Genomic DNA, 24,634 nt, shown 5'->3' with positions numbered 1-24,634 from the left:
TCCACATCCTTCCTGTAGTGTGGGGCCCAAAACTGGACACAGTACTCCAGATGAGGCCTCACCCGTGTCGAATAGAGGGGAACGATCACGTCCCTCGATCTGCTCGCTATGCCCCTACTTATACATCCCAAAATGCCATTGGCCTTCTTGGCAACAAGGGCACACTGCTGACTCATATCCAGCTTCTCGTCCACTGTCACCCCTAGGTCCTTTTCCGCAGAACTGCTGCCGAGCCATTCGGTCCCTAGTCTGTAGCGGTGCATTGGATTCTTCCATCCTAAGTGCAGGACCCTGCACTTATCCTTATTGAACCTCATTAGATTTCTTTTGGCCCAATCCTCCAATTTGTCTAGGTCCTTCTGTATCCTATCCCTCCCCTCCAGCGTATCTACCACTCCTCCCAGTTTAGTATCATCCGCAAATTTGCTGAGAGTGCAATCCACACCATCCTCCAGATCATTTATGAAGATATTGAACAAAACGGGCCCCAGGACCGACCCCTGGGGCACTCCACTTGACACCGGCTGCCAACTAGACATGGAGCCATTGATCACTACCCGTTGAGCCCGACAATCTAGCCAGCTTTCTACCCACCTTATAGTGCATTCATCCAGCCCATACTTCCTTAACTTGCTGACAAGAATGCTGTGGGAGACCGTGTCAAAAGCTTTGCTAAAGTCAAGAAACAATACATCCACTGCTTTCCCTTCATCCACAGAACCAGTAATCTCATCATAAAAGGCGATTAGATTAGTCAGGCATGACCTTCCCTTGGTGAATCCATGCTGACTGTTCCTGATCACTTTCCTCTCCTCTAAGTGCTTCAGGATTGATTCTTTGAGGACCTGCTCCATGATTTTTCCAGGGACTGAGGTGAGGCTGACCGGCCTGTAGTTCCCAGGATCCTCCTTCTTCCCTTTTTTAAAGATGGGCACTACATTAGCCTTTTTCCAGTCATCCGGGACTTCCCCCGTTCGCCACGAGTTTTCAAAGATAATGGCCAAGGGCTCTGCAATCACAGCCGCCAATTCCTTCAGCACTCTCGGATGCAATTCGTCCGGCCCCATGGACTTGTGCACGTCCAGCTTTTCTAAATAGTCCCTAACCACCTCTATCTCTACAGAGGGCTGGCCATCTCTTCCCCATTTTGTGTTGCCCAGCACAGCAGTCTGGGAGCTGACCTTGTTAGTGAAAACAGAGGCAAAAAAAGCATTGAGTACATTAGCTTTTTCCACATCCTCTGTCACTAGCTTGCCTCCCTCATTCAGTAAGGGGCCCACACTTTCCTTGGCTTTCTTCTTGTTGCCAACATACCTGAAGAAACCCTTCTTGTTACTCTTGACATCTCTTGCTAGCTGCAGCTCCAGGTGCGATTTGGCCCTCCTGATATCTTTCCTACATGCCCGGGCAATATTTTTATACTCTTCCCTGGTCATATGTCCAACCTTCCACTTCTTGTAAGCTTCTTTTTTATGTTTAAGATCCGCTAGGATTTCACCATTAAGCCAAGCTGGTCGCCTGCCATATTTACTATTCTTTCGACTCAATTCTTTCCTTCTATCTCCTGCTAGAAAAGCCCCTTGCAAAGTACCAGAGCCAAGAGATGAATTTATTCCTTGTAAAATATTCTTCTGTTCAGCTCTGGAGACAGCCCCAATCGTACCAGAGTAAAATCTACAAATCAACACACATCTGCTGAAAATTGACTCAAAAGACTTTCAGATCCCAAGAGGGGAGAGGCATCATGCCAAGCGGAAATGCACCTAGCCTGGGAGGATGCAAAGCTCCTAGAAAACATGCTGAAGTGGAGAGATGGATATTGTGCAGTGAAAGCAGGTTCTGTAAAACACACACGGCCATAGACACACTCACTCTGTAACTAACACACACGCACAGTGGTTACATGGCTATAGACACACATTCTGGAACATTTGCATACCAGGCACGTGAACATAGACACACAGGCACTCTGTCTGTGACACACACACACGGCGATAAACACTCAGATTCTCTCTCTGTAACACACACATCTTGTCACGTTCAGGGTCAGTAAATATAGATTCATAGATTCATAGATATCAAGGTCAGAAGGGACCATTATGATCATCTAGTCCGACCTCCTGCACAACGCAGGCCACAGAATCTCACCCACCCACTCCTACGATAAACCTCTCACCTATGTCTGAGCTATTGAAGTCCTCAAATCGTGGTTTAAAGACTTCACGGTGCAGAGAATCCTCCAGCAAGTGACCCATGCCCCATGCTACAGAGGAAGGCAAAACACCCCCAGGGCCTCTTCCAATCTGCCCTGGAGGAAAATTCTTTCCCGACTCCAAATATGGCAATCAGCTAAACCCTGAGCATATGGGCAAGATTCACCAGTCAGATACCCAGGAAAGAATTCTCTGTAGTAACTCAGATCCCACCCCATCTAACATCCCATCACAGGCCATTGGGCCTATTTACCATGAATATTTAAAGATCAATTAATTGCCAAAATCATGTTATCCCATCATACCATCTCCTCCATAAACTTATCAAGCTTAATCTTGAAGCCAGATAGGTCTTTTGCCCCCACTGCTTCCCTTGGAAGGCTATTCCAGAACTTCACTCTTCTGATGGTTAGAAACCATCTAATTTCAAGTCTAAACTTTCCGATGGCCAGTTTATATCCTCTCAGATGCTGGGAAACCTGTGAAAAATCATTATTCTCTGGCCCCAGAGTGATGAGTTGAGTGTTTACAAGGGCTGTATTCAAGCCTCGAGAACAACGCAGTCTGTTCAAGCATTTGACCCAAACCAATCTGCAGGACCGGAGTCTATGCAGTGCCCTAATCGGAAAGGCGTCATGTTCCCACACCTAACTGCTGAGAACGCTGCCCAGAAATACTCTGGCCAGTGGCTGCATGCACAATACACTCAACCATTCCGAAAACATGAGAGATGGGTCTTTGCTCTCCGCAGGGAGCGAGGTACAGGGCCTGGGCGAGGTTATAGATTAGGAGATTGACCTGGCTGCACACCTGGACAGCCCAGATGGCAGGAGGGCAGCAGGTAATGCTAGCTCCTATTGACCAAGGAGCTGGCAGCAACGGGCTTTGCCTGTTCTCAGGTCTTGAACCAAAAGTGAGGGCAGTGAAGTGCTCAGGAATCGGACAGACACGTGGAGGAAGGAGATGCACAGTGAAGATGCTGGTACTGGTGCTGACGATGATGATGGAATCAGAAGGATGGGGATGAAGATCAGATGGCATGTTAAGGTCTCTGCATTTGTGTAAGAATACAGGGCCTGTGGGATAGGTCTGACCACATATATCCCCTTTATTATATACAGGACATGTGAGGTTGGACCTTTCCCACAGGTCTGATATTCCCCAGGAGGGAAACCCAAAGGTGCCATCTAACCACAGCAAGATGGCACAAAGCAAACGGGAACCAGTTTGAAGACATCACTGACGGAGGCTCCTGACTGCCGCAGTCACACGCTCCCAGGTCCTCCCAGTCCAGGCACTACAGCATCTCACCAGCAGCAGGCTTGGCAGGGCTCCCTGCACATCACCGAATGGAAACTCTGGCTGACGGGAACTTGCATTCCCCACCGTGCTAGGAAAGGGCCGTCCAGAACCAGCCGCGTGAGCTCTGCTCTCTGCCCGCACAGCCTCCTCCAGACCCCAGCATTCCTTCTCTCTGGGAATAAAGCGATGGGGCTGGGCACATTCCCAGGTCTCCTCAGGAGCTTTCAGTTATTCTCAAAGGTGAAGTAGCAGCATGGTTCAAGTCACCCTCTATTCATGACTTCTCACACCTTGGAAGTAGCCACAGCCCCCTCAGCTCAATCTTGCCTGCTACCCCCCCACCTTGGGGACACCCAAAGCTGAGCACAAAGCAGGCAGAACTAATAGATCCCAGCTTCCCTTTGCATCCAGCAACGCCGTGCTGCACTGGGGGGAGCTCCAGAACTCATAGGAAAAGAACGTGACTCAGAATTAAACTTCCCTCGCCCCCTTTAAAAAAAACCCCCACACACATTCCCAGTGATCTGAGAGAGCAACGGGCCTGTTAAATACCCTCACTGAGGAGTGAGTGAATGTGCCCAGGATCAGGGCGAGCGTGCCAAGTAACCGGCCTCATGCTGCAGCTCAATATCAATATCTGCTCTGCCAGAGAGTCCACAGGAGAGAGCAGCAGTTGGGTTTAATGAGCGTGCTGGATTCAGAAACGAAAGCACAGCCGCTCGGAAGATCCTGCCTGGATTCGGTGTAAGTCTGTGATCTACTTAGCATGGAGCCTGGCACAAAGCCCAGGGGCCTGGCACTAAGGTGAGGGTGAACTGTTCAGATCTACAAATCCTTCACATGCCAGAGACTCAATAGCAGCATCCCCATGGAGACTTACACGGTAGCAAAATATACAATCAGTTCCTGCTTTGCACACCTGCCAGGACCTGGGCAGGGGTCCAAGTCTCTGTCCCAGAGAAAGGAGCCCAGGAAAGGGGAGAGCCCAAGGGAGCAGCTCTCATTCAAAGAGTTTAGAGGATCAGCAAAGGTAGAGACTTTCTACAGGTCAATTCTGGGCCAATTCACTTCTGACTTCCACCCCTGCAAGCCCAGCGCAGTCACAGGCCGCATGTGAACTTGAGCCAGATGGCTAGAGGCTCTCATACACCATGGTGATGGGCATGAGAACCTGAGCAGAACAGAGCATCGGCTCTAGAAGCCTTTGTATGTGATGATGGGCCCAGATGTGACTGGCTCACACAGCGTAAATTGCAATGACAATGCGTCCTGGAGACGGGTCCAAGTGTTGAGCTGGGGGCTGCTAATTTGATACTCCCTTGCTGCTGCGAGACCAGCGCAGCGCAAGGAGGATGCCTTTGATGGACTCACCGCTGCACGGTCTGGAGCAGTGACTGCACAGACCCCAGCCCTCCACACTCACCCTCCTACAGCCACCGCAACTGGGGAAACCCTCCCCGGCTAACAACATGCCACCAGTCCTGAGCTCCAACGTGTCAGAGCAACAGCCCCCTGGGGTACCTCCTGAGCATGCAGAGATCACGGCTCCAGCCTGGCCCCTCCATCAGCCAGGATACAGCTATTACCACCAAGGAGCCTGGTTTCTGGCTTTCTCTTTGCTGGCTTAGGAAACTCCCCTGGGACTGGGACATGAGTGGGGCTCCCTCCAGATACTGTTGGCTTGAGAGCACATTGCTCTCACCTCCTTCTGCCCCTGCCCCCAGCCTTTTAGCACTTTCCCAGTGAGAATCGCCCTCCCACTCCCGCCCCGGTTCCTTATATCCCCTGCATTGGTTTGGGCTCCTGTGAACATTGGCTGCTGTCAAGACAGCACTGCCCTGGACTCTGGCTACCAGACACACTTCAGCAGCCTCCCGAGCAGGACACTGGATCAGACAAGCGCTGAGCAGGACCACCTGGCAGCTGCCTTCAAACAGCAGCCACGGGGACAGGTCTCAGGCACAGGTGGGGCCTGTGGCAGGCATATGGGAGCAGCTGGAGCCCCAGACCTCGGCCCAGCTGAAGAAGCTGCTGCCAGGTCACTGCATGGCAGGATAACAAAGCCCCATGTGAGGGCACTGTGGACTGCTGAACCCAGACAGCCCAACCCCCCACGCAAACACACACAGCACCGCACACCCAGCGCTACACACACACACACACACAGTGCCGTACAAACACACAGCGCTGCGTACACACCCACAGCACCACACGCACACACACACAGCACCATGCACACAGCACCCACACATACACATCCACCGCCACACACACACAGCGCCATACACACCCACAGCGCCACACACACACACACACACACACACACACACACACAGCACCACCCACACAGCTCACACACATACACACCCACCGCCACACACACAGTGCCATACACACCCACAGCGCCGCACACACCCCCACAGCGCCACACCCACACCCACACAGAGCACCATACACACAGCGCACACACACCTCCCTAGCACCACACACACCTCCCTAGCACCACACACAAACACACAACTGCGAGGAGCGTGTACATTTGCATGAGCCACGTATGCGTCTGACAAACCGAAGAGAACAATGGCTCATCCAGCTGAGACAGAGACATTATAACTTTCGCCTTCCTTTGCCCACAGCGATGCTTCCTCTAACCTTCCAGTGGCCACATACCGCCCCTGCACTTGCTGGATGCTGGTCAGCAAAGGTGCTGCAGGGGCCCAGCCCAGAGCTGGATGCTGGGAGCAGAGGAGTTCTCTCCAAGCTGGGAGAGACAGCAGGCACCTGCTCCCCCTTAGGAGCAAACTCTGTTACAGAGAGCTGGGGCTGGGGTGGGCTCTCGGTGACAAGAATTACCCCCTGCAGTCAATGGAGTTCCCCCAGTGTCACTGGGAGCAGAGCGCGGCCTTTGATGTGCTCCCAGGGGCTCGCTGGAGCCAGGGCACAGCAACGCTGTACATGTACCCCTCCACCCGGCGGTGTAGAAAAGGCACGTTCAGGTGCAACCTGCTGTAGCACCTGCTCCCGTAGCTGCAGTGGCTGGATCAATGGGAGTGGTGAGTATGAATGGGGCGGCTCTGGGGCTCAGCACGAAGCAAGCGCACATACACTGACACTGTCTGCAGAGTCTGTGCGTCAGAGCTCACCCCCCTCTAGCCCAGCCTCCTCTGAGAGCACCCACTGCAGCCTGAGCCATCCCACCCCTTCCCCCCCTCCGCAGGCGCCTCCCCCTGCTCAGCCCGGGCCCTGCTCTTTGGCAGCTGCCCAGCTGTTGTTGACAATCCCTCTGGAGTCTGCAGCTCTCACTGCCTGGACAGAGGAGCTGGGCCTGGCAGTGTGAGTGGCTCTGCCAGCCCAGCACCTCCAGGGAGCCCTAAGGGCCTGGCATTTTGGTAACACCCCTCTCCACCTTCATCTACTGCTGCTGAGAGCCAGGAGACCAAGTGCTGTGGGCAGGGGAGGTCCACAAAGGGCCTTGAGGATGGGCCTCCAGGCCCACATACTGCACCCGCCACTGCTGATCTGCCCTCTATCCTGTGACAAGCACTCTGCACCCCACCCAGCAGCCTCAGCTCCTCACACCTTTCAGGGGAGCCGCCAGCCATGCTCCCTGCCTACCAGTTCGCTCCCCTTGCTACCCAGCAAACGCCCCCTCTCTGGGGCGGTCATACATGGGCTAAGAGGGCACATTATTATAGGACCTCAGGGGCTGGTACCAGAATCCTAGTGACCTTAACCTACCTGATTGCAGGTGTTAATATCTACCCCGTTCCTCAGGTGATCCAAGGCTTTGTCCAGGTTCCCAGATCTCGTAGCCCTCAGAAAGCTGGTTGCAGCATCAGCCTGGGAGAGAAAAGAGAGCACATGAGTCAGCATGTGCCCTGGCTCCTACCAGCCCAGGATGCCCATTGCAGGGCTAGGGGCATGAGTCACTCCTACCACTGGGCACACACCGTAGGGAACAAGCTGCACCAGCCAGCTCCAGGGGACCTAGCAGGGACCTTGCAACAACCATGGGCTCAATCACCCCATCCCCCCAATTCCTGCTGCCCCTGTCCCACACCAGCACAGGGAACTGTCGCTAGCAGGTGGCCTTTTCAGTGCTGGAGCCTGGCTGGGGGTCTGTGCTGAAGCAGAAGGAGCTGTCTCTGAAATGCCCCGCAGCAAAGCTGCCATTTATATGCAGACCCAGCTCAGGAACACAAGGGAAACGGCTTCCTTCCCCAATGCTCTCACCCCGCCTGGCTCTTACCGGCGCTGAAAGGCCTGAGCCGGCCGCTGGATGTGCAAGAAAAGGGAGCAGGGCTCTCAGTGCTGCAACAACATGCATGCAATGCCCCATTCAAATCCTCCACTGTGCCCGTCCCAGCACCAGCTTCCCCTCCCGGTCCCTGCCAGCGGGGCAGGCTCCCCCTTGCTGTGCTGGGAGGGGATCACATCAGGTCAGTGGAAGGGATGAGAGGAGAGCTCTGTCACGCCCAGTGTGTTTGTGCACCTAGCAGAAAGAGTGCAATGCAGTGCAAACAATCCACCATCATCACAGTCTTGTGTGAGGGAGTTAAAGAACCAGCACCAGATAGCGGAGCTCCAGCAGCCTGCTCGGGGCTGCACCTCCCAGCAGTGATGGCTGCACAGGGACCAGGAGAGGAGGAAATGGATGATGGGGCACCATGAGGGACGTGGTCCCTGGCCACTTCCTGGGTGAGGCTCCCAAGGCTGTTCTGACACAAAGCAGCTGGGAAGAGATGGAGAAGCTAGTCACACAGCCAGGCTTTCCACAGCTACAGAGTTTATAACCCAGCCATAGCCCTGCCCACAGCTGGGCACATCTGTCTGGCCCAGGGTCCTGTTCCCCTGGCCAGGAAAAGTCAGTGTGGGAGGGACATGGACTATTTCTCCATTCTTGGCATGGAAATCAATGAAAAAGCCCTTGAAATAAAAGTGCCGCAAATCTACAATGAACCCAAGCTTGCTACAATGCCCTCCTACTCCACACCAGAAATCTCACCAGTTTATCCAGAACCATTTCCAGCCGCTGTTGGTCCTGCTTGGCTCTGCAGGGCCCTCTCCCAGCTCTGGGTGCTTGTCTGGGATGCAGCCCCGGGCCTTGGCCCCAGCCTGAGCAGCAACGTAGTGCCCCTCAAGCAGGCAGAGCCCCCGGAGAGACATGGCTAACTGAGACACTTGGGCTATTATTAACCTTGCACTTCCTGTGCAGGGCGATGCTAATATAGTCACGGGTCATAAAGCAGGAGGCGACAGAGCACAGGGCAGGGGGGCAGGGAGAAGCGCTTCGCATAGTGATGCAGACCCCAAGCCTCTGACCAGAACCCCCTAGGAGTGCACACTTGGGGCTGCGGCTTGCTGTCGTGTCGTCATTTGGAAGAGAGGTGTATTAGCTAACATGAGGGGAAGACAAGAGATTTGGTTAGCAGGTCAAACCCTTGGCTCAGCCCATCCCCAGACCACACGCTTCCCTGGATACTACAACTGCCTATGCGCATTAGGGTGCGTATTATGGCAGCACCCAGGGGTCTGGGCTCTGCACAGATACACAGTGAGACAGTCCCTGCCCTAAGGAGCTTATGCTGTAAACAGGCCAGACAGGCCGGGTGGAAAGATAACCACCTTTCCATCACATACGGGGACCAGGCCTAGAGAGATTTGCCCAGAATCACACAGGCAATCTATGGCAGAGCCAAAACCCAGATCTCCGGTGTTCCAGTCCAGAGCTGTAGGCTCACGGCCATCCTTTCTCTACGGACGAGCACCTAATGGCAGAGCTGGCAGGCCCCAGCCACGGTTCGGTAACATTTTCAAAGCAAATCATGACTTATTAGCAGCAGAGCAAAGCGAGACTGGGGCGGAGATGCTCGAAGGATGTGAGAAGTGACTTGGGAAGAGCCGGGTCTCTTGGCACAGAAACTCAACAACTGGTGTGGGTTAAACTACAATAATAATAAAACCAACTCTGCTATCTGGAGAAAACCCTTCAAATGGGTCTAGAAGGGATCATAGCGTCACAGCGCTATGCATCCGAGGAAGTGGGCTGCAGCCCACGAAAGCTTATGCTCTAATACATTTGTTAGTCTCTAAGGTGCCACAAGGACTACTGTTCTTTTTGCAGATACAGACTAACACGGCTGCTCCTCTGAAACCTTTACTAAAGCAATGGAAGTAATGACAGTAACACACATTTACTGGGCGCCTTGCACTCTGAAGGATCACACAACATTTCACAATCAGGAACTAGGAATCCAGCCACCACTGAAATGCAGCCACCTCTGGGGTGATGCAGCAGCTGTTTAAGTAACACTATTCAACAACTTGGGATAGGAAGTGAAGAACAGTGAATCCAGCTGAAACTATGGGGCAAATCCTGAGTGGCTGTAGGTGATGACCCAGACTGGGATTTGCCCAGGACACCAGAGTTAACACACCTAGGGCCAGATATTCAGGTAAGCACAGCACAGTGAGTCTGAGCTCTTAGCAATCTGACCCCTAGAGTCATCTTTCACAAGGCGCCCTGGAATACGTCTGGCAAGTGGGCAGGCCCACTCAGTGGAAAGGCAGCTGTTTCTGCAGCATAGCACCCCTCATGGCAGACAGCAGCACTGCTCTGTTCTGACCCAGCAGGAGCCGGCACATAATCACCAGTGCTGCTTCCTTCGGGGGCCTGGCCCAGCTCAGCCTGGTCCATGAACTCCATTGGGTGCTACCTTGAGACTGCAAGGCCCTCAGGGCAGGGACGGTTCCTTCTGGAACGCACAATGCACAGTGACAGGTTTCAGAGTAGCAGCCGTGTTAGTCTGTATTCGCAAAAAGAAAAGGAGTACTTGTGGCACCTTAGAGATTAACAAATTTATTTGAGCATAAGCTTTTGTGAGCTACAGCTCACTTCATCGGATGCATTTGGTGGAAAATGCAGTGTGGGTGCTGCTACACAAGCCAGTGGTACCATGGCTGCAGGCTGAAGCAGTATCTGGGTTTGGGGCTCTGTTCTTCTCTCTCTGCAGTAGTTGTGGGTTCGCTCAGTAGAGTGAGGACATCCCAATCACCCAGCTCTCTCTCCACTCCAACTGCAGCCTCCTGGTCCGATAACCCAGTGCCGACTGACCTCTCTGCTCTCGCTCCAGGGAAATGCAGCCAAGCCCCGGCTATCGATCCAATCTCATGCACCAGAGAAACAAGAGTCTGATTATTACTTGGGCGGAGGTCCCGTCAAAGCAGCATTGGCTGCCCCCAGTAGCACCCAGCCCACCAGGCTCACCCAGGCCTTGCCACCATTCAACCCCAAAATGCAGCAAGATCCTCAGCCGCATTTCTTGCGGGAGCCGCTGGACCCAGCACTGGCTAACAAGGCTCCTGGCGTTAGCATACAGGGAAGAGGTGCTGGAGGCAGCACTGCGGTTTCCGATCACAGCAGAGCAGCCTCCTCATGCCAGGCAAGCGTATACAGTCTGCGTGAACCCCCCTGCCTGCTGGCTCCCTCCAGCCTTCCAAGGAAGACCCAACTCCAGGGACTGACCCGTTGTTTATGGTGCAGAGTAATGAGGAAGGCATCACGTGCCACTGAGATGCCTTCTGCTCAATCAGGTTTATCTACTGTGATAGACAGGACCTGCAGCCAGAGACATCCCCGTGCCGTGCTCAGCAGTGCACAGTTTGCACGCTGAGCCTGGGGTGCTGAGCTGGAGAGCCCACAATTCACAGCAGGGCAGAGCTGAGCGTTTTATGTTGCAGCCTCAATGCAGAGGGATTTTCCAGCTCTGAATCCTGCTAAAAGCCTCCTTTGCTCAGTCAGGAGCCACAGAAGGGCAGCACCTCAGCTTGGTGTGGGCATTTCAGCCACTGCCCAGAGACCTTGCAGAGAAATCCCCTTGGAAGAGCAGAGCACAGTACAGCTTCCCTGTCCATAACTCACACATAGCACTGCAAAGATTAAAATGAGATAACTCCATGGGCTCCAACAGCCCATGGCTGCCAAAGCCCCAGCACAGAGCAGAGCAGGGAGGTGGCCAGGAATGCAGCTAGAAAGCAAACAGAAAAGCAAAGCAGAGCTCGCCTGGTGCACAAAGGAGAGTCGTGTTGAATACTCACAGCCGCATCTAGACCGGACCTGCCCTGTCGAACTGCCATTGTTCAGCACTTGAGCTGAAACCCGAACCTGGTCTCCCTTCTCCCCCTCCTTTGCTAGCTACTCCCCAGCTTTGTGCAAGCCAGTGAGTTACACTGCATTCTAGCTAAAAATACAGGCTCCCTCCTCGCTCCAGCACGGGCCCTGCAGGGCTCGCCAGACACTAATGGAATTGGTTCATTTTCTCTCCATTATTCTGTCAGTTGGGATATTTACTACTGAGCCTCCTCCAGAAAGCAGCTGGCTGCTGCCCAGGCTAGGGCGTAGGTCGGAGCTGCAGGTGCCCTCCTGAGAACGGCAGAGAGGATGAGCTCAGAAGACATGCCAAGGAGCCTAGCATTCAATGGGCAACACATGCCACCAGGGAGGGGGGCTATGGTGTCCTTGAGGCCCCCAACTGCTGGGGGACAGGGCCCTGCAGACCAGGCTGAGGCCTGGGGGAGCCAGGCAAACTGTAGCTTTTCTCCCCACAACCCATGTGCATGTCTCAGGGATGCATATCGCATCCTAGGACGTCAGACAGCAGCAGCCAGACAACGCGGACAGCCTGAGAAAAGAGGACAGCTCAGCTTGGATGTGAGTAGCACAGGAAACAGATCTGTGACTCTACTGTCTTCTTGGTGCCACAGCACATCTGTCTGTCACTTCTGGGTGTCTTTTCATGGCGATTCTCTGCTACGTCAGTGAGTCACCATGTCAGAGGCCAGAGCAGATGAACTCAGCCATTGAAAAAGTACCAAGGGGATGACACAGCAGGGCTAATTTCCAACAAAAGGAGCTTCTGCATCATTCTTAAAATAAGGGCAGGCAGGTCGAGAGGAGCTCAGAAGGGTGTGTCTGCCATCAGCCCTGCACACACACACACACCCCAGTATGTTCGCTTGCCACTTACACAAGTGCTTGCATGCTCGCACACACACACGCACTCACTGTCTCCATACACAGAGAAGCCATTTGTATTTTTCTGTCTTCAAACTGTTTGGACCGAGTCTCTGTCCCTTTCCGTCTCCCGGGCAGTTTTCTGGGACAGTGTAGTCCAATAGGAGGAGATATTCTTCCTGACTCCCTGTCCTGTACCACTTGCACTCTGAAAGAGGCACAGATTCCTCCCCAGACGCACTGTGTTCCAGGGGCTCATGCATATACAGACCCTGATCCAATGAGATGCTGGGCATGGCATTGCCCACTGAACGCAACGACAAGAGAGACTTGATGGGAGAAGGATCAGACCCAGACTTTGCCAAAGGCTTTGCAACGCCCAGGACAAATGGCCAGAGAGGAGCACGTGACACTACTCTTATTCTACCTGCTTTCTGCTGACGATTTACTCTCACCCTTGTCCCTCTCCGGCGCGGGGATTTCCCTTCCAATCCCGAGCGCTGGGCTCTTCCAAGCAGTCCAGCCCAATGCAATACACACATTATGCTCTCGGTTCAGACTCACTTTGCACTCACTGCACCAGCCTCTGTGGGATTCACCCAAATTGGGAGCCACTTTTGAAATGCAGGCCCAAGTATCTGCCCAAAGCCCACAGTGAGCCGCTGGAAGAGCCAGAGGGGGAACCACAGCCCTGGCACCTAGTCCCCTGCAGTAACTGCTGCTCTTGGGAACTGCTGAAGTTATCTGCAAACAGAAAGGCTAAAAACTTCCTGTAGTTAACAAATCATATGTGAGCGACTGTGCAAGTCCCTAACCCTGGGCTCAGGCTGGGTTTCCAGACCAGTGATCAGAGGATGGATGTCCCAGCTCACTGCTCAGGACACTGGACAGTGACGGAGTCCTGCTCTCATCTCCTCCCCTTCAGTTCCACCCAGGCATCTCTGCACAAGCCTGATAAAGGAAGGGAGGTTATTAGTAACTCCACCTTGTTCCATGAAACACAGACACATTTATATCAGCCCAGGGAGTCCGCTGCTGCCTATGGAGCTCTGAGCAGATAATGTTTTCCAGGCAAACACCCAGCAACGTGAGTTCAGCCCCAGTTGCTAGGAACACTGGAGGCTAAGGCTGCTTCAGCAATGTTGCCTCAGCCACTGAGCTAGGCAGGTAGCGCGTAGTGATCACTGCTTCTGACACACTAAAGGATAGGCACATGTACGACACTTGTGACCCCACTCTCCCCGTCTGCTTGTCTGCTGGACTGTACGCGACTTGGAGCAGGGACTGTCACTTCTGGACGTTTGTACAGCACCGAGCACAAAGCCCCCCACCCCCCCGGTCTGCTGGACTGCACTGGAAATGCTGAATAGCAGTGGCACGGTGCACATCTGTCATACTTATCGCTGGACAGCAGCAGCAAAATAATTGTTATCGCTTCCAATTTGCTGAGGACCTTCACTGTGAGGGAGGGGAGATGTGCACGTGGAGGATCCAGGGAGATGACCTGGCTAGGGACATGGCAGAGAAGAGATCCCAAGGCCTGTGACCCAAGTCAGGGATCCCCCGGCCATCCAGCACATCTACGCACTGCACTCTTCCCAGGCTGGCAGCCCCAGAGAAAGGTGCCTGTGGAATCCACCAAAAGCAAACCCCAGTGCTGCTTCCCAGTGCTGGGGAAAGCGCTGGCACCTGCCAGATGGCTCCCAGGGCCACTCTCTAGGAAGCAATTCTGCACCCAGATCCATTTTTCTGGAGCCTCCCCATGGGTTTTCTTGTATGACCCCAATGCTTTGATGCTGCAGAGCTCCCCAGGCCCCACCACCACCTGCAGTGGAATGGCCAGAGCACAGCAAGCACCTAGCCAAGCCCAGCCCTGTGGGAAGAAAGAACGAGGAGGACTTGTGGCGCCTTAGAGACTAACAAATTTATTTGAGCATAACCTTTCATAGGCTAAGACCCACTTCATCGGATGCATGCAGTGGAAAATACAGTAGGAAGATATATATATATACACACACAGAGAACATGAAAAAATGGGTGTTGCCATACACTCTATAATGAGAGTGATCAATTAAGGCGAGCTATTATCAGCAGGAGAATAAAACCTTTTGTAGTGATAATCAGGATGGCCCATTTCCAACAGTTGATAAGAAGGTGAGAGTAACAGTGTGTGGGGGGGGGAATAGTTTTCCTTTGTGTAATGACCCATCCACTCCCAGTCTTTATTCAAGCCTAAGTTAATGGTGTCCAGTTTGCAAATTAATTCCAATTCAGCAGTCTCTCGGAGTCTGTTTTTGACGGTTTTTTTGTTATAATATTGTGACTTTTAGGTCTGTAATCGAGTGACTAGGGAGATTGAAGTGTTCTCCAACTGGTTTTTGAATGTTATAATTCTTGACGTCTGATTTGTGTCCATTTATTCTTTTACGAAGAGATTGTCTGGTTTGGCCAATGTACATGGCAGAGGGGCATTGCTGGCACAAGATGGCACATATCACATTGGTAGATGGGCAAGTGAATGAGCCCCTGAGAGTGTGGCTGATGCAATTAGGTCCTATGATGGTGTCCCCTGAATAGATACGTGGACAGAGTTGGCAACGGTGAGCTGAGAGCCAGACGATTTGCCATCGATTTGAGCTCCGACTCTGAAAGGGCCTTTATGCTTTTCCCCTCATGGCCAGTGATATGCAGCATAGCTGGAGCCTGCACAGAGTGCTGGCGTCCCTCCCCACACAAACAGAGCTACCAGCAAGTCCAGCAGCGGCAGCACCAAGGGTTCTGTTCTGGGAATGAGAAGGAATAAATGGGCTAGAGGTGTTAATAGCATTTAATACTGTTTGATGTTGAATGGTGACTAAATTATACTAATCCCGTAAACCCATTTATTCCATCTCAATCAGTACAATTATTCGCAAAAAGAAAAGGAGTACTTGTGGCACCTTAGAGACTAACAAATTTATTAGAGCATAAGCTTTCGTGAGCTACAGCTCACTTCATCGGATGCATTTGGTGGAAAAAACAGAGGAGAGATTTATATACACACACACAGAGAACATGAAACAATGGGTATGATAAACCCATTGTTTCATGTTCTCTGTGTGTGTGTGTATATAAATCTCTCCTCTGTTTTTTCCACCAAATGCATCCGATGAAGTGAGCTGTAGCTCACGAAAGCTTATGCTCTAATAAATTTGTTAGTCTCTAAGGTGCCACAAGTACTCCTTTTCTTTTTGCGAATACAGACTAACACGGCTGCTACTCTGAAACCTAAGAATATCAGAGGAACAGTGGGGGGGTGGGGTGGGGGGGAGAAATACCATGGGGAAATAGGTTTACTTTGTGTAATGACTCATCCATTCCCAGTCTCTATTCAAGCCTAAGTTAATTGTATCCAGTTTGCAAATTAATTCCAATTCAGCAGTCTCTCGCTGGAGTCTGTTTTTGAAGCTTTTTTGTTGAAGTATAGCCACTCTTAGGTCTGTGATCGAGTGACCAGAGAGATTGAAGTGTTCTCCAACTGGTTTTTGAATGTTATAATTCTTGACGTCTGATTTGTGTCCATTCATTCTTTTACGTAGAGACTGTCCAGTTTGGCCAATGTACATGGCAGAGGGGCATTGCTGGCACATGATGGCATATATCACATTGGTAGATGCGCAGGTGAACGAGCCTCTGATAGTGTGGCTGATGTGATTAGGCCCTATGATGGTATCCCCTGAATAGATATGTGGACAGAGTTGGCAATGGGCTTTGTTGCAAGGATAGGTTCCTGGGTTAGTGGTTCTGTTGTGTGGTGTATGGTTGCTGGTGAGTATTTGCTTCAGATTGGGGGGCTGTCTGTAAGCAAGGACTGGTCTGTCTCCCAAGATCTGTGAGAGCGATGGGTCGACCTTCAGGATAGGTTGTAGATCCTTGATGATGCGTTGGAGAGGTTTTAGTTGGGTGCTGAAGGTGATGGCTAGTGGCGTTCTGTTGTTTTCTTTGTTGGGCCTGTCCTGTAGTAGGTGACTTCTGGGTACTCTTCTGGCTCTGTCAATCTGTTTCTTCACTTCAGCAGGTGGGTATTGTAGTTGTAGGAATGCATGATAGAGATCTTGTAGGTGTTTGTCTCTGTCTGAGGGGTTGGAGCAAATGCGGTTATATCGTAGCGCTTGGCTGTAGACAATGGATTGAGTGGTATGATCTGGATGAAAGCTAGAGGCATGTAGGTAGGAATAGCGGTCAGTAGGTTTCCGATATAGGGTGGTGTTTATGTGACCATCGCTTATTAGCACCGTAGTGTCCAGGAAGTGGATCTCTTGTGTGGACTGGTCCAGGCTGAGGTTGATGGTGGGATGGAAATTGTTGAAATCATGGTGGAATTCCTCAAGAGCTTCTTTTCCATGGGTCCAGATGATGAAGATGTCATCAATATAGCGCAAATAGAGTAGGGGCATTAGGGGACGAGAGCTGAGGAAGCGTTGTTCTAAGTCAGCCATAAAAATGTTGGCATACTGTGGGGCCATGCGGGTACCCATCGCAGTGCCGCTGATTTGAAGGTATACATTGTCACCAAATGTGAAATAGTTATGGGTCAGGACACAGTCACAAAATTCAGCCACCAGGTTAGCCGTGACAGTATCGGGGATACTGTTCCTGACGGCTTGTAGTCCATCTTTGTGTGGAATGTTGGTGTAGAGGCTTCTACATCCATAGTGGCTAGGATGGTGTTTTTAGGAAGATCACCAATGGATTGTAGTTTCCTCAGGAAGTCAGTGGTGTCTCGAAGATAGCTGGGAGTGCTGGTAACGAAGGGCCTGAGGAGGGAGTCTACATAGCCAGACAATCCTGCTGTCAGGGTGCCAATGCCTGAGATGATGGGGCGTCCAGGATTTCCAGGTTTATGGATCTTGGGTAGCAGATAGAATACCCCAGGTCGGGGCCCCAGGGGTGTGTCTGTGCGGATTTGTTCTTGTGCTTTTTCAGGGAGTTTCTTGAGCAAATGCTGTAGTTTCTTTTGGTAACTCTCAGTGGGATCAGAGGGTAATGGCTTGTAGAAAGTGGAGTTGGAGAGCTGCCTAGTAGCCTCTTGTTCATACTCCGACCTGGTCATGATGACGACAGCACCTCCTTTGTCAGCCTTTTTGATTATGATGTCAGAGTTGTTTCTGAGGCTGTGGATGGCACTGTGTTCTGCATGACTGAGGTTATGGGGTAAGCGATGCTGCTTTTCCACAATTTCAGCTCGTGCACGTCGGCGGAAGCACTCTATGTAGAAGTCCAGGCTGCTGTTTCGACCTTCAGGAGGAGTCCACCCAGAATCCTTCTTTTTGTAGTGTTGGCAGGAAGGTCTCTGTGGGTTAATATGTTGGTCAGAGGTGTGTTGGAAATATTCCTTGAGTCTGAGACGTCGAAAATAGGATTCTAGGTCACCACAGAACTGTATCATGTTCGTGGGGGTGGAGGGGCAAAAGGAGAGGCCCCGAGATAGGACAGATTCTTCCGCTGGGCTAAGAGTATAGTTGGATAGATTAACAATATTGCTGGGTGGGTTACGGGAACCATTGTTGTGGCCCCTTGTGGCATATAGTAGTTTAGATAGCTTAGTGTCCTTTTTCTTTTGTAGAGAAGCAAAGTGTGTTTTGTAAATGGCTTGTCTAGTTTTTGTAAATTCTAGCCACGAGGCAGTTTGTGTGGAAGGTTGGTTCTTTATGAGAGTATCCAGTTTTAAGAGCTCATTCTTTGAGAGCTCATTCTTAATCTTTCCCTGTTTGCTGTAGAGGATGTTGATCAGGTGGTTCCGCAGTTTCTTTGAGAGTGTGTGGCACAAGCTGTCAGCATAGTCTGTGTGGTATGTAGATTGTAATGGATTTTTTACCTTCAGTCCTTTCGGTATGATGTCCATCTGTTTGCATTTGGAGAGGAAGATGATGTCTGTCTGTATCTGTGCAAGTTTTTTCATGAAGTTGACAGATTTCCACTCTATATGGCTAAATTCAGTGCCTTGCATAATGACAGGTTTCAGAGTAGCAGCCACAGATTGACAGAGCCAGAAGAGTACCCAGAAGTCACCTACTACAGGACAGGCCCAACAAAGAAAACAACAGAACGCCACTAGCCATCACCTTCAGCCCCCAACTAAAACCTCTCCAACGCATCATCAAGGATCTACAACCTATCCTGAAGGACGACCCATCACTCTCACAGATCTTGGGAGACAGACCAGTCCTTGCTTACAGACAGCCCCCCAATCTGAAGCAAATACTCACCAGCAACCACACACCACACAACAGAACCACTAACCCAGGAACCTATCCTTGCAACAAAGCCCGTTGCCAACTCTGTCCACATATCTATTCAGGGGATACCATCATAGGGCCTAATCACATCAGCCACACTATCAGAGGCTCGTTCACCTGCGCATCTACCAATGTGATATATGCCATCATGTGCCAGCAATGCCCCTCTGTCATGTACATTGGCCAAACTGGACAGTCTCTACGTAAAAGAATGAATGGACACAAATCAGACGTCAAGAATTATAACATTCAAAAACCAGTTGGAGAACACTTCAATCTCTCTGGTCACTCGATCACAGACCTAAGAGTGGCTATACTTCAACAAAAAAGCTTCAAAAACAGACTCCAACGAGAGACTGCTGAATTGGAATTAATTTGCAAACTGGATACAATTAACTTAGGCTTGAATAGAGACTGGGAATGGATGAGTCATTACACAAAGTAAAACTATTTCCCCATGGTATTTCTCCCTCCCACCCCACCCCCCACTGTTCCTCTGATATTCTTGCATTCTTGTAATGCATCCGATGAAGTGAGCTGTAGCTCACGAAAGCTTATGCTCTAATAAATTTGTTAGTCTCTAAGGTGCCACAAGTACTCCTTTTCTTTTTGCGAATACAGACTAACACGGCTGCTACTCTGAAATCTGATATTCTTGTTAACTGCTGGAATTAGCCTACCTTGCTTGTCACCATGAAAGGTTTTCCTCCTTTCCCCCCCCTGCTGCTGGTGATGGCTTATCTTAAGTGATCACTCTCCTTACAGTATGTATGATAAACCCATTGTTTCATGTTCTCTGTGTGTGTGTATATAAATCTCTCCTCTGTTTTTTCCACCAAATGCATCCGATGAAGTGAGCTGTAGCTCACGAAAGCTTATGCTCTAATAAATTTGTTAGTCTCTTAGGTGCCACAAGTACTCCTTTTCTTAGAGCTAGGAACAGAGCTCAGGACCTCTGACTCCCACTCCACCATGCTCCCTCTCTCTTGGAACACAGACCCTGGCAGGAATGAGAGAGAGGAAACTATATTTCAAATATTTCATTTTGGGGCCAAATTCTCAGGAACCACTTATAGTTTGTCACCTCAGTTGACAACACAGACAGCTCTTGGCGACTGCTTTCCAGCCTGCCATTCACCAATGTACAGCGCACTCAGAGCCCGGGTTAGCTAGAGCTCTGGTTAGCCATTTAGGATCTTAAACAGCTGCTGTGGCTGAGCTCCCCCATGGTGGGTCCCACTTGGCTGGCAGCTGCAGCCAGAGCAGCTTTGGGGACACAGAGAGGGAGGGTGCCACAAGCAGGGAACAGCCCACGCTGCAGGCATCAAATCCCTTTGATAAGGGCGTAAATCCTGCTGCTCTGAGCACATTTGTTTCCAGACTACACCCATTTGACATGAATGGGTTTTCTAAGAAGCAGGATTAAGAGTCTGTCCTGTTATTCACAAATCACAATCGCCCTTGATCAACAGCCAGGCAGCCAGCACCAGCAGAGGTGTCAATGGAACAGCATCCCATGGTGTTTGGCCAGGGAGCTGCAGACTGGGGCGCCAAGGCTATGAAAGAGTTAACATGGTTGCAGCTCCTGTCAGCATGGGCCATGCACACCCCAGTGAAACCTGTCACTCCCTCTTGAGGCTAGCAGAAGCCCCCGCTCTTTGTGCCTCCTGAGCGGGGAATGCTATTTTTGTATCAACAGGTTCCAATTTAAGACAAACCTCTAGAGCTTGCTGTTCATGCATTACACCTCTTATTACAACCTACCAGGGCTTACAGCTGGTTAGAGAGACATAGCAGCAATGTGACTACTTGATTTTTTACCTCTTACTCTCCTAATGCACTTTCTTCCTGAATCATGACAGCAAATAAATATAGTTGAGTCTGTGCAGATGGGGATGTGCAGAGAACACACCAGGAAAACCCAGTGCACAGAAAGTATGTGACAGATTCCACTTGCTGATAAAAACCAGGGACAAATTCTGGGCCTGCCTGGTGCAGCTCAGAGCAGGGGCAGCCTCTCCAGCAAAGGGCATGTATGGTGCACCCACCCTCATCTATCCCAGACACTGCACATGGCTCCCAGCACTGAGGAGAGGGGCTGGGTTCCAGCACCCACCAACAGTGCCCCAGACCCAAATCAGGTTCCTTCCAAACAGATTCCTTCTGTGCCCAGGGGAAGGCTTTTAAATGTTGCTTGTGAGCAGCTTCTAATTTCTACAATCTGTTCCCCCTCATTTTTTCTAGCCCTGCTTCAGCAGGACTAATTCACACCTGCTCTGCCTGGGTGCAGTGGGCAAAGGCCCTGAGCAGAGAACTGTCTGTTAGAATCTGTATAGCTGTGGCTGATCACTGTGCTGAAACTGTGGGAGAGGCAGGCGCTGCACTGTGGCTGAACACACAGGGGCTCTCATGCCGTCCGGGCTGCTGTGCATGTGACGTCCTCTCTAAGCCAGGGGTTCTCAACCTTTTTCTTTCTGAGCCTCCTCCCAACATGCCATAAAAACTCCATGGCCCAGCTGTGCCACAACTACTGTTTTTCTGCATATAAAAGCCAAGGCTGGCATTAAGGGGTAGCAAGCAGGGCAGTTGCCCAGGGCCCTATACCACAGGGGGCATCGCAAAGCTAAGTTGCTCAGGCTTCGGCTTCTTCCCCAGGTGGCGAGGCTCGGAGCCCCGAGCTGCAGTCCTGCATGGCAGGGTTTTGGCTTTCTGCCCTGGGCCCTAGCAAGTCTAATACCAGCCATGCTTGGCAGACCCCCTGTAACCTGCTTGCAGTGCCCCAGGGGGCCCCAGACCCCTGGTTGAGAACCACTGCTCTAAGCCATCAAGGGAAGAAGGCCCCGAGGGAGGTTGCCTGCAGCACAGCTCTTAGAAAAGATCCCACCTTGCACTGGCAAGGGGAGCTGTGCTAGGACCCTGTGAGCAACACCTGCACCTAGTGAAGGAAAGTTGCTGCTAGCATGGCTTCAAAGGCAGCCCAGCCCCCAGTTCATCAGCAAAGGCAGATGGAGCCTGCATGGAAACCCCACCCAGTGCGCCTAACCCAGTGCTTTAGGTGGGCTGCAAAGATGACAATTTGGCAGCTGCTGTTTACCGTTAAAAACTGGCAGCCAATCCCTCTCCCCCCTCAGCTATATCAGCTCAGAATACGCTGGCGTAGAGAGCAGGGATGGTCTTGCTACTAACTCTCCAGCCTGGAAACAAGGGGCTCAGCTCAGTTCCTGGCTCTGCCACTGTCTCCCTGTGTGACCTTGGCCAAGTCCCCCATCTGTACAATGATTCATCCTGTGTCTCTCGTCTGTTTGGTCTGCAAACTCTCTGGGGCAGGGGCTGTCTCACCATGTGCACACACAGGTGCCCAGCACCACGGGGCCCTGATCCCATGCTACCAGTTCCGACAGACACACACGCCAGGCGGGATAGGTAAACAGCCTTCCAACTATCCTTCCCCTAGGAATTGAGTTGCAAGAGCCCCCCACTGCCTTTAGTGCCCGAGTACTCACTTTCCATAGGTGCAGCAGGCCTGGCATCCCTTCTGGTGAAAGGGAAGCCCCCATCTCCGGGCTTGCGGTCTCCACAGACGCACAGTGAGCTCTACCTCCAAAACAAGTGCCCAAGATCCCAGCAGGCACAGGGCTTTATCAGCAGCAGCAGACCTCCGCCCTATCGCACCTCACACGTGCAGATGCCGAGGGGAGGCTCCTGCCTGGGGACTGGAGATTACAGGGGCTGCCCCATGCCAGGGCCCATGGTAAACAGCGGCTGGGCTCTTCTCCGAGCGTCTGAGAGGGCAGGGTGTCTGGAACATGCTTTCTAAACAAGTCTGCAGGCAGGTGAATGGGGCTCCGACCTCAGGCACCTGAACCCTGCCTTTCAAACAGGAAAAGTGCAGGGCAGGTCTCGGAAACATGAGACACAGTAAGGACAGAATTCCTCGTCTGAAAGCTGCTCAGGGACAGGACTGCCTCTGACTTTCTACATGTAGCACCATCACAAGGGGACCTGATCCCTACATGTTACTGCAACACAATGAAACTTCCTTCTCCTAGTCACAGGGCAGATGCTGGCTCCAGCCTTCCCTCCCGGAGATCCCTGCATGCAGGGAGAAGGAGAGTTAGCCCTAAGCTACTTGGAACAGGAAGCGGGAAGTCATGGCACAGTTCATGAGAACAGACCCCTTGAAAACAGCTCCTCCAGACAGTCTGTGCTCCAATACCATGACAATGGGTGCACTATGAACACTGACGGGGGAGTGTTTACTTGGCACTCCAGGCTGGAAGACCAGATTCTGCTCTCCACTAAAGGGTGCCAGTGGCTTTATTCACCCTGCTCAGGTGTGTGGTGATTAATTAGCTGGTGTTTACAAAGCGCTAGGTGAACACAAGACAGCACAGTGCTCCATTTCTGTTTTTAGCTCCCATTCATCAGGAACACCATGACCTGTGGTGATCTGGATGCCTTGGGGCCATGCCAGCAGATGCCTCAGAACCTGAGGTGACTACATGTGGGCAAAAAGAAAAGGAGGACTTGTGGCACCTTAGAGTCTAAAAAATTTGAGCATAAGCTTTCGTGAGCTACAGCTCACTTCATCGGATGCAACAGGCCATTGAGCACAAACATGACTGGGGTGCTCACAGCAATGGCTGAGCAGCTTCATCCACCTGGATGCTTGCAAGTCAGGTGAGCCCATCCCTGGGAAAGCGCTCATTGCAGCGAGTGCTCTGGGATGTGCTCAGATGCAGGCATGAAAAATGGAGCCTGCCAAATGCTTTGTATGATGGAAAGATGTGGGTTAACCCCAGCAGGGGCTGTGCTCCAAGTTACAGCAGTGGCAGCAGAGCTCAGGCCTTATTAGAAAAAGTTTCCTTTAAAACACAATCCCCTTTGGACATGTGCATGCGCATGCCACCACCCCCACGGCTCTGATGGAAACACTGGCAGAGCCTTCACTCTAGCAGTAGGTGCCACAATGCAACAGGCAGGTTCCTAGAGCCAGAGTGCAATTCTTATGCATGTGCCACCCTGACACAGGTATGCATTCAGCTCAGGAGCTCCAATTCCACCACGGTAGGGGGGTTTATTCCCTTCCCCTCTTCTGCTTTGCTGCTGCAAACTCAGCTGATGGGAGGGGGAGAGTAAACAAGACCCATTTTCATTGGAGGGGGAGAGTAAACAACAAGGACTTTTGTCCTCTTTAATGTCCCACTCTAGTCTGGCTGGTGTTGAGGGGCCTTCCTTGTGGGGCAGGGTAGAACACCCTCTGCTGGAGACCAGCATTTCACACTCCTTAATCCCTCTCTCCTGTCCAGTGATTTATACAGCTACCAAGGGTCCCAATGCAAATGCTCAGATATTACCATACAATATGGGGTACAGATGCTGTGAGATCAGTGCAGGCAGCCACTCACCAGCATTCCATAAAGTCTAAACACTAAACACATTCTTATAATCCTAACATCTATCATAACAATACCAACACACAAGTGAGCCAGACTTGTTCCATCAATGGATTTGTCAGTGTTCAGGTGAGGAACGGGGACCTTGGCTTGAGCTGGCACCTGGCCTGCCAGCATCACATCATATTCCGTGTTCCTGTCTAGCCAGGACAGATGCCACAGTGCTTGAAATGCTGTCGCTCGTGGACCATCTTCACCCAGCCACCCTGCATTAGTAACACCAGTGGAGATGAACAGTTGCTAGCAAGGGCAGGACCTGTTTGCATGGTTTCCCTGGTGCTGAATGTCTCCCCCTTTTGGGTCCCCTTTCAGATTTTTATTCCCCTCTTCATTCGCAGCTAATCCTGCTCCATTGACCAGTTCCAATTTCTC

The 24,634-nt window shown here is 51.5% G+C and overlaps 1 protein-coding gene across 17 annotated transcripts in view; it reads right to left on the bottom strand.

Moving 5' to 3' along the window:
- ANK1 (ankyrin 1) overlaps positions 1 to 22,466 on the bottom strand; it is a 70,980-nt gene extending 48,514 nt beyond the window's left edge. For 13 of the 17 annotated variants that reach the window (XR_006277143.1, XM_043503092.1, XM_043503095.1 and 10 more), the window contains exons 1-2: positions 22,310 to 22,465; positions 7,254 to 7,355 (exon numbers count right to left, since the gene is read on the bottom strand). Coding sequence is in view for 15 of the 17 variants with exons in the window: in XM_043503092.1 (XP_043359027.1) it covers positions 7,254 to 7,355; positions 22,310 to 22,363 (156 nt within the window). In the remaining 2 variants the exon portion in view is untranslated. Of the gene's footprint in view, positions 1 to 7,253; positions 7,356 to 10,470; positions 10,683 to 11,612; positions 11,667 to 12,579; positions 12,604 to 22,309 lie in introns of those variants that run through there. The other 4 variants (XM_043503091.1, XR_006277144.1, XM_043503090.1 and 1 more) reach the window with 4 other exon arrangements.
- Between the last annotated feature and the right edge of the window lie 2,168 nt (positions 22,467 to 24,634).

The sequence above is a fragment of the Dermochelys coriacea genome, chromosome 26, assembly GCF_009764565.3.
Source record: "Dermochelys coriacea isolate rDerCor1 chromosome 26, rDerCor1.pri.v4, whole genome shotgun sequence".
In the NCBI taxonomy this organism is placed as follows: Eukaryota; Metazoa; Chordata; order Testudines; family Dermochelyidae; genus Dermochelys; species Dermochelys coriacea.
Note: the sequence above shows the minus strand (reverse complement) of the source record. Positions and strands in the feature narration are given on the sequence as shown.